We start from the raw sequence: 13,782 nt of genomic DNA, 5'->3' as shown, positions 1-13,782 counted from the left end.
TCACGCCTTTAATCCCAGCACTTGGGAGGCAGAGGCAGGTGGATCTTTGTGAGTTCAAGGCCAGCCTGGTCTACATAGTGAGTTCCAGGACAGCTGGGGTTACAAGGAGACCCTTGTCTCAAAAAGACCCCCACCAAAAAAAACCGCACTCGAAATCAAGTTGTTATAGAAAAAAGAATACAGGACTGGCAAAATGGCTCAGCAGGTAAAGGTGCCTGCTTGATCCTGACAACCTGAGTTCAAAACCTAGAATCAGAGCTGGAGAGATGGCTCAGCAGTTAAGAGCACTGGCTGCTCTTGCAGAGGACCCAGGTTCAGTTCCCAGCACCCACATGGTGGCACAGCCATCCATAACTCCAGTTCCAGGGGATCTGGCCTCTGCAGGCACGGCATGACTTGGATGCACTTCCATACATGCAAGATAAAACACTCATACACATAAAAATTAAGGCAGGCATGGTAGCGCACACCTTTGATCCCAGCACTTGGGAGGCAGAGGTAGGCGGATCTTTGTGAGTTTGAGGTCAGCCTGGTCTACATAGTGAGTTCAAGGATACTTGGAGCTACAAGGAGACCCTGTCTCAAAAAGACCAAAAACAAAAACAAAAACAAAAACAAAAAACAAAACTAGAAAGCACATGGTAGAAGCAGATAACCTACTAAGGCAAGCTGTGCTCTGGACATCCACATACATGCCAGGGCATGCATACACACAAACAAAAAGAAAAAAAGATTGCATATACATAGAAAATTGCATAAACATGAAATATCTCTGAAATGTACAGAAGGACTGCTGACCAGTGATCAGGGACGATGATTTGGGGAACAAGATAACAGAGCAAAAGGTATCTAACTTTCACTGTGTATTTCTGCAGTCCATTGGTTCTGGTTTTTGTTTGTTTTGAGACAAGGTCTCCCTATATAGCTGAACTTGCAGCCTTCTTGACTCAGTTCCTAAAGTGTCAAGATTACAGGTATATGCTACCACACCTGACTGCTTTCTGTATTTCTGATTTTAGTTGTATACTTTCCAGTAGAACTTATTCTTTCAAAAAGAGACCAAAGTCAGGATGGTGGTATAGGCCTTTAATCCTAGCACTCAGGAGGTAGAGGCAGGTGAATCTCTATGAGTTCAGTCAGCCAGGGTTACAGGGATTACAGACTTATACCACTGTACATGTTTTAAGCAGTACTGGGGATCAAACCTAGGTTTTCAAAGCAGGCTAAGCAAGCAATCTTTCGAGCTCCAGCTATATGTCCAGCTTGAAAATGGAAGGTTATAGATTGAGAAGGAGGGTGGGAAGGGAATGCGGAAGGAAGATGGGAGAGGCGAAGCCAAGCATAATGAGAAAGAAAAGGGAAAACTTTATCAGAGTATGTCTTTAATTTCTTCCACTGCTAACCTAAGAACTATATACTGGTAACATGAAAAATAATTAGCTGATAACTGAATAAACCAATTAATTATAAGGGTTTTTTTGGGGGGGATCTTTTTGAGACAGGGTCTCACTGCAGCCCCAGTTCACAAATGCCTGTAACTCCAGCTTCAGGGAATCTTGACACCTGGCCTCTGAGGGCATTGCACTCATGTGCACATAGACACACACAGACATACAAACACACATAATTAAAAATAATAAAAATAATTTTTTAACATTTAGTCAAGCATGGCAGCATGTACCTGTTGTACAGGCTACTCCAGGAGACTGAGGCACAGAGAGTTTTTGGACCTGGGAGTTCTGAGACAGTCTTAACAACAATGCAAGTAAGGCACAAAGTTTAATCACTAACACTTGCAGTCTAGGAACATGGCTTAACAATGTATCAACTGTAGTAAAATGTTGACACCTCAGTAAACCAGGTATCTTTTCTGTATTTTTTTCAGTTTTTCTATAATGTAATGCTGCTGCAGAAAACCAAAATGTTGAGCCAAGTGTGGGAGTTCACATTTGTAACTTTAGCACCTGGGTGCCCCAGGCAGGACTGCCTCAAGTTTGAAGTTGGCATGGACTATATATAGTTTGAGGCCAGTCCAGGCAACAGATAGCACCCTATTACAAGAGAAACAAAACCAGAAAGTTACTTATAGCCAGGCTCTGTCTCAGGAAAGGAAGGGGGGGGCGAGGGAGAAAGGGAGGGGGAGGGGAAAGGGGAGGGAAGAGGGAGGGGGAAGGGGGAGAAGAGGGAGAGGGGGAGGGGAGGGGAAAAGGGAGGGAAGAGGGTGGGGAGGGGAAGGAAGGGTTCCAGGCAGAGGTACAAATTTATATTCTAGCATATGGGAGGTGGAGAAAGGAGGATCAGGAATTCAAGACCATCCTTGACTACACAGAAAATCTCAGGCCAGTCTGGAGGGGGCTGGAGAAATGGCTCAGCAGTTAAAAGCACTGGTTGCTCTTGCAGAGGATCCAGGTTGGGTTCCCAGCACCCACATGGTGGCTACTATCTGTCCTTAACTCCAGTACCAGTGGATTCAGTGGCCTCTTCTTCTGCCCTAATTGGGCACTGCACACAAATGGTGCACTTACATACAAGCAGGTAAAACACTTAAAATTTTTTTAAATTTATTTATTTATTTATTTATTTATTTTTATTTATTTATTTATTGGTCTTTTTGAGACAGGGTCTCCCTATAGCCCCAGCTGGTCTGGTCTGGAACTCCCTATGTACCAGGCTGGCCTTGAACTCAGAGATCCGCCTGCCTCTACCTCTGTCTCTCTGGGACGACAGATGTGCCAAACCACGCCTGGCAAATACATTAACTTAAAAAGAAAAAGAAAGTTGGGCGTGGTTGTGTAGGGCTTTCATCTCAGCACCGGGGCAGGCAGAGGCAGGTGGATCTACATAGCCAGCCTGGTCTACAAAGCGAGCTCCAGGCCACACAAGGCTACAGGGAGACCCTGTCTCAAAAAAACAAAAAACAAAATAAGCCAGGCGTGGTGGCGCACGCCTTTAATCCCAGCACTCGGGAGGCAGAGGCAAATGGATCTCTGTGAGTTCAAGGCCAGCCTGGTCTACAGGTGAATCTCTATGAGATGGAGGCCAGCCCCAGAGGCCAGCTGAGGCCACAGGGAGACCAAAAAAAAAAAAAAAAAGAAAAAAGAAAAAGAAGGGGGAGGCCAGGCGTGTCACATGCCTTTACTTCCAGGACTCAGAGGCAGAGGCAGAGGCAGAGGCAGAGGCAAATGGATCTCTGTGAGCTGGTCCACAGAGTTCCAGGCCTGCTAGGGTACAGGGAGACCCTGTTTCAAACCACCATCTCCCCAAAAAAAGTCCCAAAAAGAAAGGAAAAAAAGAAAAGTAGGGAGGAGGAAATGAGATGGCTCCTGCTACGAAACCTGATGAGCTGAATTCCATAGCAGGGGCCCATATGGTGCAAGAACACCAGTTCCCGAAAGTTGTCCTCTCACCTCAACACACACACACCTATGCACACACATACATATTCTCTCTCTCTCTCTCACACACACACACACACAAACACAAAATAAAAATGGAACTTAGAGAAAGGGGGGGCTGGAAAGATGGCTAAGACACCCATATGGCAGCTAACAATGGTCTGAAACTCCAGTTCCAGGGGATCTGACGCCCTCTTCTGCACAACATACATATATGTAAGCAATATACTCATATATGTAAAATAAAATAATAAGAAAGAAAAAGAAAAAGGAGAGAGGGCTCAGCTTGGTAGCACATGCCTTTAATCCCATCACCTGGGAGGCAAGAGGCAGGCAGATCTCTGAAATCAAGACAAGCCTGGTCTACATAGTGTCCATGTCAACCAGAACTATAGGAAGACCCTGCCTCAAAAAACAAACAAAAAATAAAAAAGGAGAGGAACAAAAATAATATGCACTAAATTTTGACAATAATTATTTTGAATAGTTAAGATTATAAGTGACTTTTTTTTCCCCCTCACTGCTGAGGAAATCCAGGGCGTTGCACATGCAAGGCAAAATGTCTACACAGACCTACATCCTCTTGGCCTTTTGATACCCAGTCTGATTCAAATTCACATCCTCTGCCTTTGCCTCTGAGTGCTAAAACTACTGGTAACTACAAACTGTGCTACCATTTCTGGTAGCAGTTTTTTTCAAATTTTTCAATATTTTCCAAAATGTACATGCAAGCTGGGCATGGTGGTGCACGCCTTTAATCCCAGCTGGGGCTGCAGGGGGACCCTGTCTCAAAATAGACCAAAAAAAAAAAAAAGGTACATGATTTTTTTGAGTACAGACTTGCTATACTTCTTAAGCTGGCTCCAAATCAATTCAGTTACCCACCTTAAAGAATAGTGGTATCGGGGCTGGAGAGATGGCTCAGCAGCTAAGAGCACTGACTGCTCTTGCAGAAGACCCGGGTTCGATTCCCAGCACTCACAAGGCGGCTACAAACCATCCTTAACACCAGTTCCAGGGGAATCCGAAGCCCTCTTCTGACCTCCACGGCATTGCATAACACAGGTGCACTCACATACATGCAAGCAATGCACTCATACGCATAAAATAAAAAATAGTAATTAAAAAAAAAATAGTGGTATCAAGGCAGCTCATGCCTCTAATCCCAGCACTTGGGAGGCAGAAGCAGGAAGACTGCCAAGAATCTATAGCCATCTTGGGCTAAAAAACATAGATAACCCTGAACAAATGTATTTATCTACATTTAGCTATCTGTAAACTAGTCATTTAAAAAAACATAGCTCCAGACTCTAAATGGTGACTTTCAACCTGTAGTTACTTATCGATTCCTTCTCTACTATTGTATTCTTTTTGAGACAGCTCTGGCTGGCCTAGAACTGGATATGTGGACCAGGCTGGCCTTGAACTGACAGAGATCCACCTGTCTCTGCTTCCTAAGCATTAGGATTAAAGTGGCATGCCACCAAACTGAGCTGAAATTTTATTTTATTTTACTTTACTTTATTTTGGTCTTTTTGAGACAGGGTCTCCCTGTAGCCCCAGCTGGCCTGGAACTCACTATGTAAACCAGGCTGGCCTTGAACTCAAGAGATTCACCTGCCTCTGCCTCCTGAGTGCTGGGACTAAAGGCCCGTGACTAAATTTTAAAGTACTTTGTTCTTACAACTCTCCCCTATCCCTTGGGGCTGGAGAGATGGCTCAGCGGTTAAGAACACTGGTTGGTCTTGCAGAAGACCCAGGTTCGAATCCCAGCACCCACATGGCAGCTAACAACTGTTAACTCCAGTTCCAGGGGATCCAACAGCCTCTTCTGACCTCTTCGGACATTGCACGACACGGGTGCACTTACTTACATTCAGGCAATACATGCTTACGCATAAAATAAAAATAATAAATAAAATTTTAAAAAAAAAGTTAAAAAAAAAACAACTCTCACCTAACCTTCAACTTCCCATTTTCCTCAACTGAATCCCAACCCAGTAGATTTTTTATTTTCTTCAACCTACTGTTATCTACTTCTCTCTTTTTTTAAAAAAATATTTATTATTTTTATTTTATGTGCATGTGTGTATTGCCTGCATGTAGGTAAGTGCACCCATGTCGTGCAATGTCCGCAGAGGTCAGAAGAGGCTGTCGGATCCCCTGGGACTGGAGTTACAGTTATAAGCTGCCATGTGGGTGCTGGGATTCAAACATGGGTCTTCTGCAAAAACAGTCAGTGTTCTTAACCACTGAGCCATGGGACCCAAATTTAAACAATGAGGCCATTTATTTTTTATTTATTCCCTTGCAGTCTGAAGATACTTTTTTTTTTTTTTTTTTTTTTTTTTTTTTTTTTTTTTTGTCTTTTTGAGACAGGGTTTCCCTGTTGTCCCAGCTGACCTGAACTCACTATGTAGCGCAGGCTGGCCTTGAACTCACAGAGATCCACCTGCCTCTGCCTCCCAAGTGCTGGGACTAAAGGCGTGTGCCACCACACCCGGCCTAAAGATACTTTTATATAATCTTTTTAGAATGCCTGCATTTAACCCTTCACATGTGGTCAGTTGTGGAATTTTTCACTTATAGCATCATGTCAATACTCAAAAAGTTGTAGAGGAGGCTAGAGAGATGGCTCAGTGGTTAAGAGCACTGGCTGCTCTTGCAGAGGACCCAGGTTCAGTTCCCAGCCCTACATGGCTAACAACTGTGCATAACTCCAGTTCCAGGCACTGCCCTTGTCTCACCTCCACAGGCCCTGCAAGACTCAGGTGGACCTACTTACACGCAGGCAATACACTCATACACTTAAAATAATAAATATATATAGCTGGAGAAGTTAGAGCATTTTGGATTTTAGATCTTCAGATTAGAGCTATTCAACCTCTACTGACAAGGAAAGGTAAAGGGGACGTCCACGCTTACCTCCTTCTCTCTTGACCTCTTCACTTAGCCCTCCTGAAGAAGGTTCCTCTATGACAGGATGATCGCTTCTGTCTTCTTTGGTAACAGGCCCAGGCTTGAGGACAATTTTCTTCCCTCTCTGTGAAGCAGTGGCCTGGAGTCTTCCTTTACCAATGTTCATATTCAGGGAAGGAGAAGACTCCAAGGATGGAAGGGTGATTCCCTGAGAGATGGCTACATCAACAGCTTCCAAAACTGGAAAATTAGTATGCTGGGTAAGCATCTTAGAGCTTGAAGATGGATCCTCCATGCTGAGCTGATTTTCTGCATCCTGCAGGGAGTGAACTTCAGGGCACACTGCACTGTCATTACTTTGATACCAGGACACTGACCCTGAGTCTTTAACCTGGTCGGCTGTGTCCAGGTCTAAGCCATCTCCCTCCTGGCCTTCCTTCTGCTGCATGGACTCTGTCACGGTAGTTCTTCTTTTTTTACAGGGCAGCATTTTAAAAGCCCCACTTTTGTTCCATCCTAAAAGGGTAACAGCAAATTCTTATCACCTCAGCAATACTGACAATAGCAACATTCACTCAATTCTCTTTCCACGTTAGCCAAGTTCCATCACGAACATGATATTCCATACCAAATGCCCAGTATTCCTTTAAGGGAAGATGAGAAGCTACAGTGACTGAGTTCAAATCCCATACTACATAGTATGTTACCCTGGCTCCATAAGGTGTTACCTTAAGCTTCCTCAACTGTTCAAACAAACAACAAACAACAACAGCATTTGTTTTTAGCACATAGAGCTGTCATAAAAATTAAATAGTGGGGCTGGAGAGATGGCTCAGCAGTTAAGAACACTGGTTGTTCTTGCAGAAGGCTAGGGTTTGAATCGAAGCACCCACATGGCAGCTAACAACTGTCTGTAACTCCAGTTCCAGGGGATCCAACAGCCTCTTCTGTTCTCCACAGGCACTACACGACATGGGTGCACTTACCTACACGCAGGCAACACACACATACACATAAAATAAGAATAAATAAAAAAATAAAAATTAAATGGTGGAGCCTGGCATGGTGGTACATGCCTTTAATTCCATCACTCGGGAGGCAGAGGCAGGCAGATCTCCATGAGTTCAGGGCCAGCTGGTCTACATAGAGAGTTCCAGGCTAGCTGGGGCTACAGGGAGACCCTGTCTCAAAAAAAAGCAAACAAACAAAAAAAAATCCAACCAAATAAAAAAAATTAAATAGTGGACTGGAGGCCAGGTGTGGTGCCTTATGCCTTTAGTCCCAGCACTTGGGAGGCAGAAGCAAGTAAATTTCTACGAGTTGAAGATCAACCTGGTCTACACAGCAAGTTCTAGGCCAGCTGGGGCTACAGGGAGACCCTGTCTCAAAAAGACCAAAAATAAATAAATAAATAGATAGATAGATAGAGAGATAGATAGATAGATAGAGAGATAGATAGATAGATAGAGAGATAGATAGATAGATAGAGAGATAGATAGATAGATAAATAGATAGATAAATAGATAGATAAATAGATAGATAAAATAAAAATCCAAAAACAGAAAATGTGGTTATTTTAAAAAGAGATTTCTGCTGTTCTCTACTGTTACTTCAGTACTTTGTATTCTTGACTTCAATCCAATTTTAATGCCAATACTAACTTCAACCAGAGGGTAGTGGTGAACACACAGAGGGACAGTACAGTATCTAATATTATACACAAGACGGTTTAATCTTTTTTAAAAGGTGGCGGTCAGGAAGCTTCCTGTTCTGTAGAACAAAAAGCAATGAATCTCTAATTTCCAAGGTTTTCCCAGGGACGAGGTGCTCAAAGCAGATACTTAGGAACAGAGGGAGAGCCGATCAAAAGACATTTGTCTGTAGGGGCTCAGGAAACAATTAGCAACAAAATGTGACCTGTTTGAAAGGTATAGAGCAAACATTCACACAACACATAAGGTATAGTTTTTAGCTAATCTAAACTTAAGAGACAGCACACTTGCATACATGCCTATCTGGCTCTGCCATCTCAGACATTCTTGGCTACTGGCAAGGAGGCACATGGAGTCAAGCATACTTTCTAGAGCATTCAGACAGCATAGTGGTCTCCAACATCAAATAATAATAATTACAAATAATAATAATTACATACCACTTTTGAAATATATTTCTTTCCATCCTCAAATTATGAATTTAGTGAAAAAAAAGGAATCCTCTAACTGGTGCTCCCAGTACACAGCAGTATAGGTAACTGGGTAACTGGGGAATAATCCCTGAGGAAATGAACTAAAGAGGGCTTGGGCTTGAAAAACTGCTGAATTTGGACCAAACAGTAACCATTTTATATGAAAACTAACTTCCTTCCTTCCTTCCTTCCTTCCTTCCTTCCTACCTACCTACCTACCTACCTACCAGGTTGGTCTTCATCTCACAGAGATCCACCTGCTTCTGTCTCTGAGTGCTGGGATTAAAAACTAGCATCACCATGTCCGGCTTTTAAAAAAAAAAAATCAGGTTCTCATCATCTCAAGCTGGTCTCCAACTTGCTAGGTGGCCCAGGATGATCCTGAACTTCTGATATTCCTGCCTTCAACTCCCTAGTGCTGAGATTACAGATGTGTGGCACAACTGGTTTCCACAACATCCTATTTTATTAGGTGTTGGGGAAAGAACCCAGGGCTTTTTGCATGCTAGGCTAACATTCTATCAACTAAGTTACACACTTGGCCTCTGGTTGCAACTTTCTATCCAAGAAAATCTTATTTTTATAAATGGTTCAAGAACAGAATAGCTGCCTTGTATTAGCTCTTCATCACTGGCAATCTTTAAAGAAAGTCTGAATGATTCCCCCCCTCCACCCCCCACCCCGCCTCCAACACAGTACTAGAGGAACCCTCCTGGCGAGTTTAAAAACGAAGTTCTCTCTGACTCGGAACGTTTGATCTATAAAGCTAACTTTAAACCTCCCTAATTCAGTTTCTCTGGGTTATTAAGGTTCATCTCCCCTAACAGCCGAGATTCTTGGAAAAGCTCAGTAACCGAGATGATTTGTTGATCTTGTCTGGAAAGAAGGTACGTGGGTAAGGAGTGGAGTGTGAATAGGTGATTCCTTTACTTCACAGATGAGATCCAGAAAAAAAGAAGGAAGAGAAAGGAAGCGGGGAGAGGGGAGTAGCCAGCTGCTGCTATTCAGACAGCACAGTGCGTGGAACGCTCCAGACGCTTCAAACTACAGTAGCGCCTTTGCGACCCGGAGTCGGACCAACCGAGTGAACGAATGTCAAATAGCAAGTAGCCCCCAAGCTACTCCCGGAAAAAAACATTTCAAAAGGCATCCTAGCTGCGCTCTCCACAGCACCGTTAACACGAGCTCAGATCCGCGCTACCAAGCAGACTCCTAGCACCAACTCCCATCACACACCACGCACCCCCATCCTCCAACCAGAAACCCCAATCCTGGGCATCCTGTGAGCAGGAGCCCCAGGTCTAGCATGCCTCTTCCAGCCCCACCACACACTACCCAGTACCCTCAGAGGCCGGCCTGATCCCGCGGAAATTCTGCTTCTGCAGCAGCGGAAGTAAGGCAACGGCGGCGGCTGACGTGCGCGTCCCCGACTCCCAGGGCACGGGCCCTCAGGGCGTCAAGGAGCATGCGCCAAATGCTAGCCGCCATCTTATTTTAGGGCCACTTGAAGCCACAATGCTACTGCCTCAGTTAATGGAAAAAAATCAATGGATAGATAAAAGATGATATATTAGGTTAGGCTAGGTTAGATTAGATGAGATTAGATGAGATTAGATTAGATTAATAGATGATGATAGATTGATAGATGCTAGATAGATAGATAGATAGATAGATAGATAGATAGATAGATAGATAGATATGATAGATGATAATGTAAGAGTGCACCTTCTTGACCATAGCTACACCATGTTAAAGTTTAGGCTAACTCTAGTTTCTGAAATTATCAGGCAGTTGGCCCAGGGAATGGGAATGCCAGCTGGGCCCTGGTTGTCTTGGGAACAGGTCAGCTGTCCTAGAGTGCTCCTGCTAACTGCTGATTTATGGCTTCTGTAGGTTATGCTTGGCTTGCTTCTGCAAAATAGTAATTGTTGCTTACAGACCCCTTTCTGGTTGGAAGACTTAGGGAAACTTTATTTCTAGGATACAATTGCTATACAACAAACCCCCCCTAGAGGGAACTTTGTGACCAGAAAAGGCAAGGCAAATAATAAGATTGATATAAATGAGGAGGAAGGCATGCAGATGCACTATGGTTCGGGTGGGGGGTTTGGATGGAAAATTGTATTTTGTTACTTATTTCCTTGATAATGTTTGCTCAAGCTTAAGGCTCAATGATTAGCTTCTGTATTCTGCTTGCTTGCCTAGCAACATGATCAACTTGGATAAAAATAGCCAGAGTGCTTAGGCTTGGTGCTACTCTTGGACCCTTTAGGAAAGAGTGTAGCCCGGCCATAATAAATCTATCTTGCCTTCTCTAGACTCACCTGTCTCTTTGTCTGTTTGGGGCATTTGCGGATCACAGACTATAACAGATAGATGATAAATTGATAGATGACAGAGAGCTGGTGATAGATAGATGGAGATCTATGATAGGATAGACTGATAATTAAAGACTGGAGATGTAATTCACTTAGTAGAGTGCTTGCCTAGCATGCAGGAACCTCTGAGTTTGAGTCCCAGCGCTGAATAAACTGGGAATGGTAATCTTAGCACTTAGCACTTGAGAAATGGAGGCTGAAAGTTCAAGGTCATCCTCAGAACTGTATAGTGAGTTCCAGGTCAGCCTGAGCTATCCTGTCTATGAATGGATGGATGGATGGATGGATGGATGGATAGATAGATAGATAGATAGATAGATAGATAGATAGATAGATAGATAAATACACTGGAGAGGTGGCTTGGTGTTAAGAGCACTGGCATTTCCCAGTATCCTTACTAACTCCAGTTCCAGGGGATATGATGCCCTCTTCTGGCTTCCATGTGGCGCACCTATGTACATGCAAGCAAAACACTCATACACATAAAATACAAATGAAAAATTTAAGTTCTAAATAAATAAATGAATGCTCTTAGCCTTGAGAGTTATCACACTGAGAATGGAGATTCCATGGTTTAAGTTGATAACTAATCAGTCTTCCCATGAAAAACGTGGACCATAGAAAGAATAGGAAAAATCATAACATTTCTGAAAAAAGAGTCTTTAGATTGCAAACAGAAAAGGTATCTGGGTAAAATAAGGCAGATTTGGATTCAAGGTGTAGCAATTATTCATATCTCTCTAATCTGCATTTTACAAAATGTTCTCACATTATCATAGGTGGTTTAGTCTCCACAATAAATCTTGTGGGTCAGTGGACACTTTAAAAACATTTTATTTGTTATTATTATTTTATGTGTATGAGTGTATTGCCTGCATGTATGTGAGTGCACCCGTGTTGTGCAATGCCGCGGAGGTCAGAAGAGGGCTTCGGATTCCCCTGGAACTGGGGTTAAGGATGGTTTGTAGCTGCCATGTGGGTGCTGGGAATTGAACCCAGGTCCTCTGCAAGAGCACTCAGTGCTCTTAACTGCTGAGCCCTCTCTCCAGCTCCGTCGTTTTTTTAAAATCACTTTTCCAGTTTGTATAGGACAAAATTCTGGCCCTGCTGGGTAGGTGATCTCACAAAGGTACCCAATTATCACGGAGAATCAGGTATACGGTATCCTAATTCTAGCTATTAATGCATCAACCCAAATCCCGGGAAAGTGTCTGGACCATCATGTTCAATAATTCAATACAAGTTGTTTTTTGAGATTATTACTATTTATTGTCTTATTTTATGTGTAAGAGTGTATTACCTGCATGTATGTGAGTGCACCTGTGTCGTGCAATGCCACAGAGATGAGAAGAGGATTTTGGATTCCCCTGGAACTGGAGTTAAGGAAAGTTTGTAGCTGTCATGTGGTGCTGGGAATCAAACCCAGAACCTCTGCAAAAGCAGTCAGTGCTCTTAACTGCTGAGTCATCTCTCCAGCCCTATTTATTGTCTTTTAGAGACAGGTCTGCCTGTAACCCCAGCTGATCTGGAGCTCAGTATGTAGACCAGAATGGCCTTGCTCCTCACAGAAATCCACCTGCCTCTGCCTCCTGAGTGCTGGGATTAAAGGTGTGTGCCATCATGCCCTGCTGTTATTTTTTTTTTACTTATGTGTGTATGTATGAGTGCAAGTGCCCCCAGAGGCCAGAAGAAGGTGACAGATCCCTGGGGAGCTGGAGTTAGAGATTATAAACGACCTCATGTGGATGTTAGGAATCAAACTGGGGTCCTCTCCAAAAGCAGTATGTGCTCTTAACCACTGATCAATCTCTCCAGCCCCCCAATACATATTTTTCTAATTAAAAATGATCCCTGGAACGTTTTTCTACTCCTCTGTAAAAGCAGAATGACAAAGCTAGAAAGATATTTCAGCTCTCTCATTGTACAGGTAGACTGCCAGTAATTACTTCTGCATTTAAATAATTCTGTCTATGAGGGGGAGACTATGGGAGGGTGCCATCTGGGAAGTAGGTATATAGACAAATAAGATTGTTTGGAATGTTCTGTGTGATATACACACAAAAAATCAACAAATTTAAAAAATGAGTTATAATTGAGGAGAAAGCATAAAAATTTATGTAATGTGAAGTAGTAGAGGTGATAAACATTACCATTGAAATCTACCCGATGACTTTATATCCATACAAAAGTGCCAAGGAGCCAAGTGTAACTGACCATGACTAGTAATAGTCAGATACATACAGATTAGAGACACATGTGCCAACATCTAAATGTTATTAGCAAAAACAATGAGTATTTCTGTAAGAAACAGTATATTTTAAAATGAAATGGAGGGCCAGGCATGGTGGCGCACGCCTTTAATCCCAGCACTCAGGAGGCAGAGGCAAGCAGATCTCTGTGAGTTCAAGGCCAGCCTGGTCTACATAGTGAGTTCCAGGACAGCTGGGGCTACAGGAAGACCCTGTCTCAAAAAGACCAAAAAATTTTTTTAAAAAAAGAAATGGAGATCTTTTTTCAAGGTTAAAAACTCATTCAATTTTATGTCTTACAGGGTTTATACTGAGTTCAATATTGTATAACTGTACTAATTCACCTGTGAACCTAAAAACTTACAGCCACTTTTGAAAGAGATGTATGCTTGCTCTGGAACATGTTACTGAATATGTTAAAGCTGTAATGAAATGCTTCTTCTAATCATGTGGTTATTAAATTTAAAAAAAAGGAGCTTTTGTGTGGCCTGTGTGTGTGTGTGCTGATATTAATAGAAATGTAGCAACGATGCTGGCTCTCTAGCCTTCCTGTTTGCGATGGACCCTGGCTTCTCATATACTGCTCCTGTGGTACTCCTAACCCTTAAATTACTTTGTGTGGCTGATGAGCCCCTGCCACACTATTGTTTCTTCCA

General features: G+C 43.0%; 1 protein-coding gene across 4 annotated transcripts in view; it reads right to left on the bottom strand.

The window, feature by feature from the left end:
• Positions 1-13,782, bottom strand: part of Gon4l (gon-4 like) — a 100,054-nt gene that overhangs the window by 82,825 nt on the left and 3,447 nt on the right. For 3 of the 4 annotated variants that reach the window (XM_008854002.3, XM_008854019.3, XM_008854032.3), the window contains exons 1-2: positions 9,842-9,902; positions 6,321-6,830 (exon numbers count right to left, since the gene is read on the bottom strand). In XM_008854002.3, the coding sequence (XP_008852224.1) occupies positions 6,321-6,804 (484 nt within the window). In that variant the 5' untranslated portion in view covers positions 6,805-6,830; positions 9,842-9,902. Of the gene's footprint in view, positions 1-6,320; positions 6,831-9,841; positions 9,903-13,782 lie in introns of those variants that run through there. The other variant, XM_029556901.1, reaches the window with a different exon arrangement.

Source organism: Nannospalax galili, unplaced genomic scaffold (assembly GCF_000622305.1).
Source record: "Nannospalax galili isolate Female #2095 unplaced genomic scaffold, S.galili_v1.0 scaffold591, whole genome shotgun sequence".
In the NCBI taxonomy this organism is placed as follows: domain Eukaryota; kingdom Metazoa; phylum Chordata; class Mammalia; order Rodentia; family Spalacidae; genus Nannospalax; species Nannospalax galili.
Note: the sequence above shows the minus strand (reverse complement) of the source record. Positions and strands in the feature narration are given on the sequence as shown.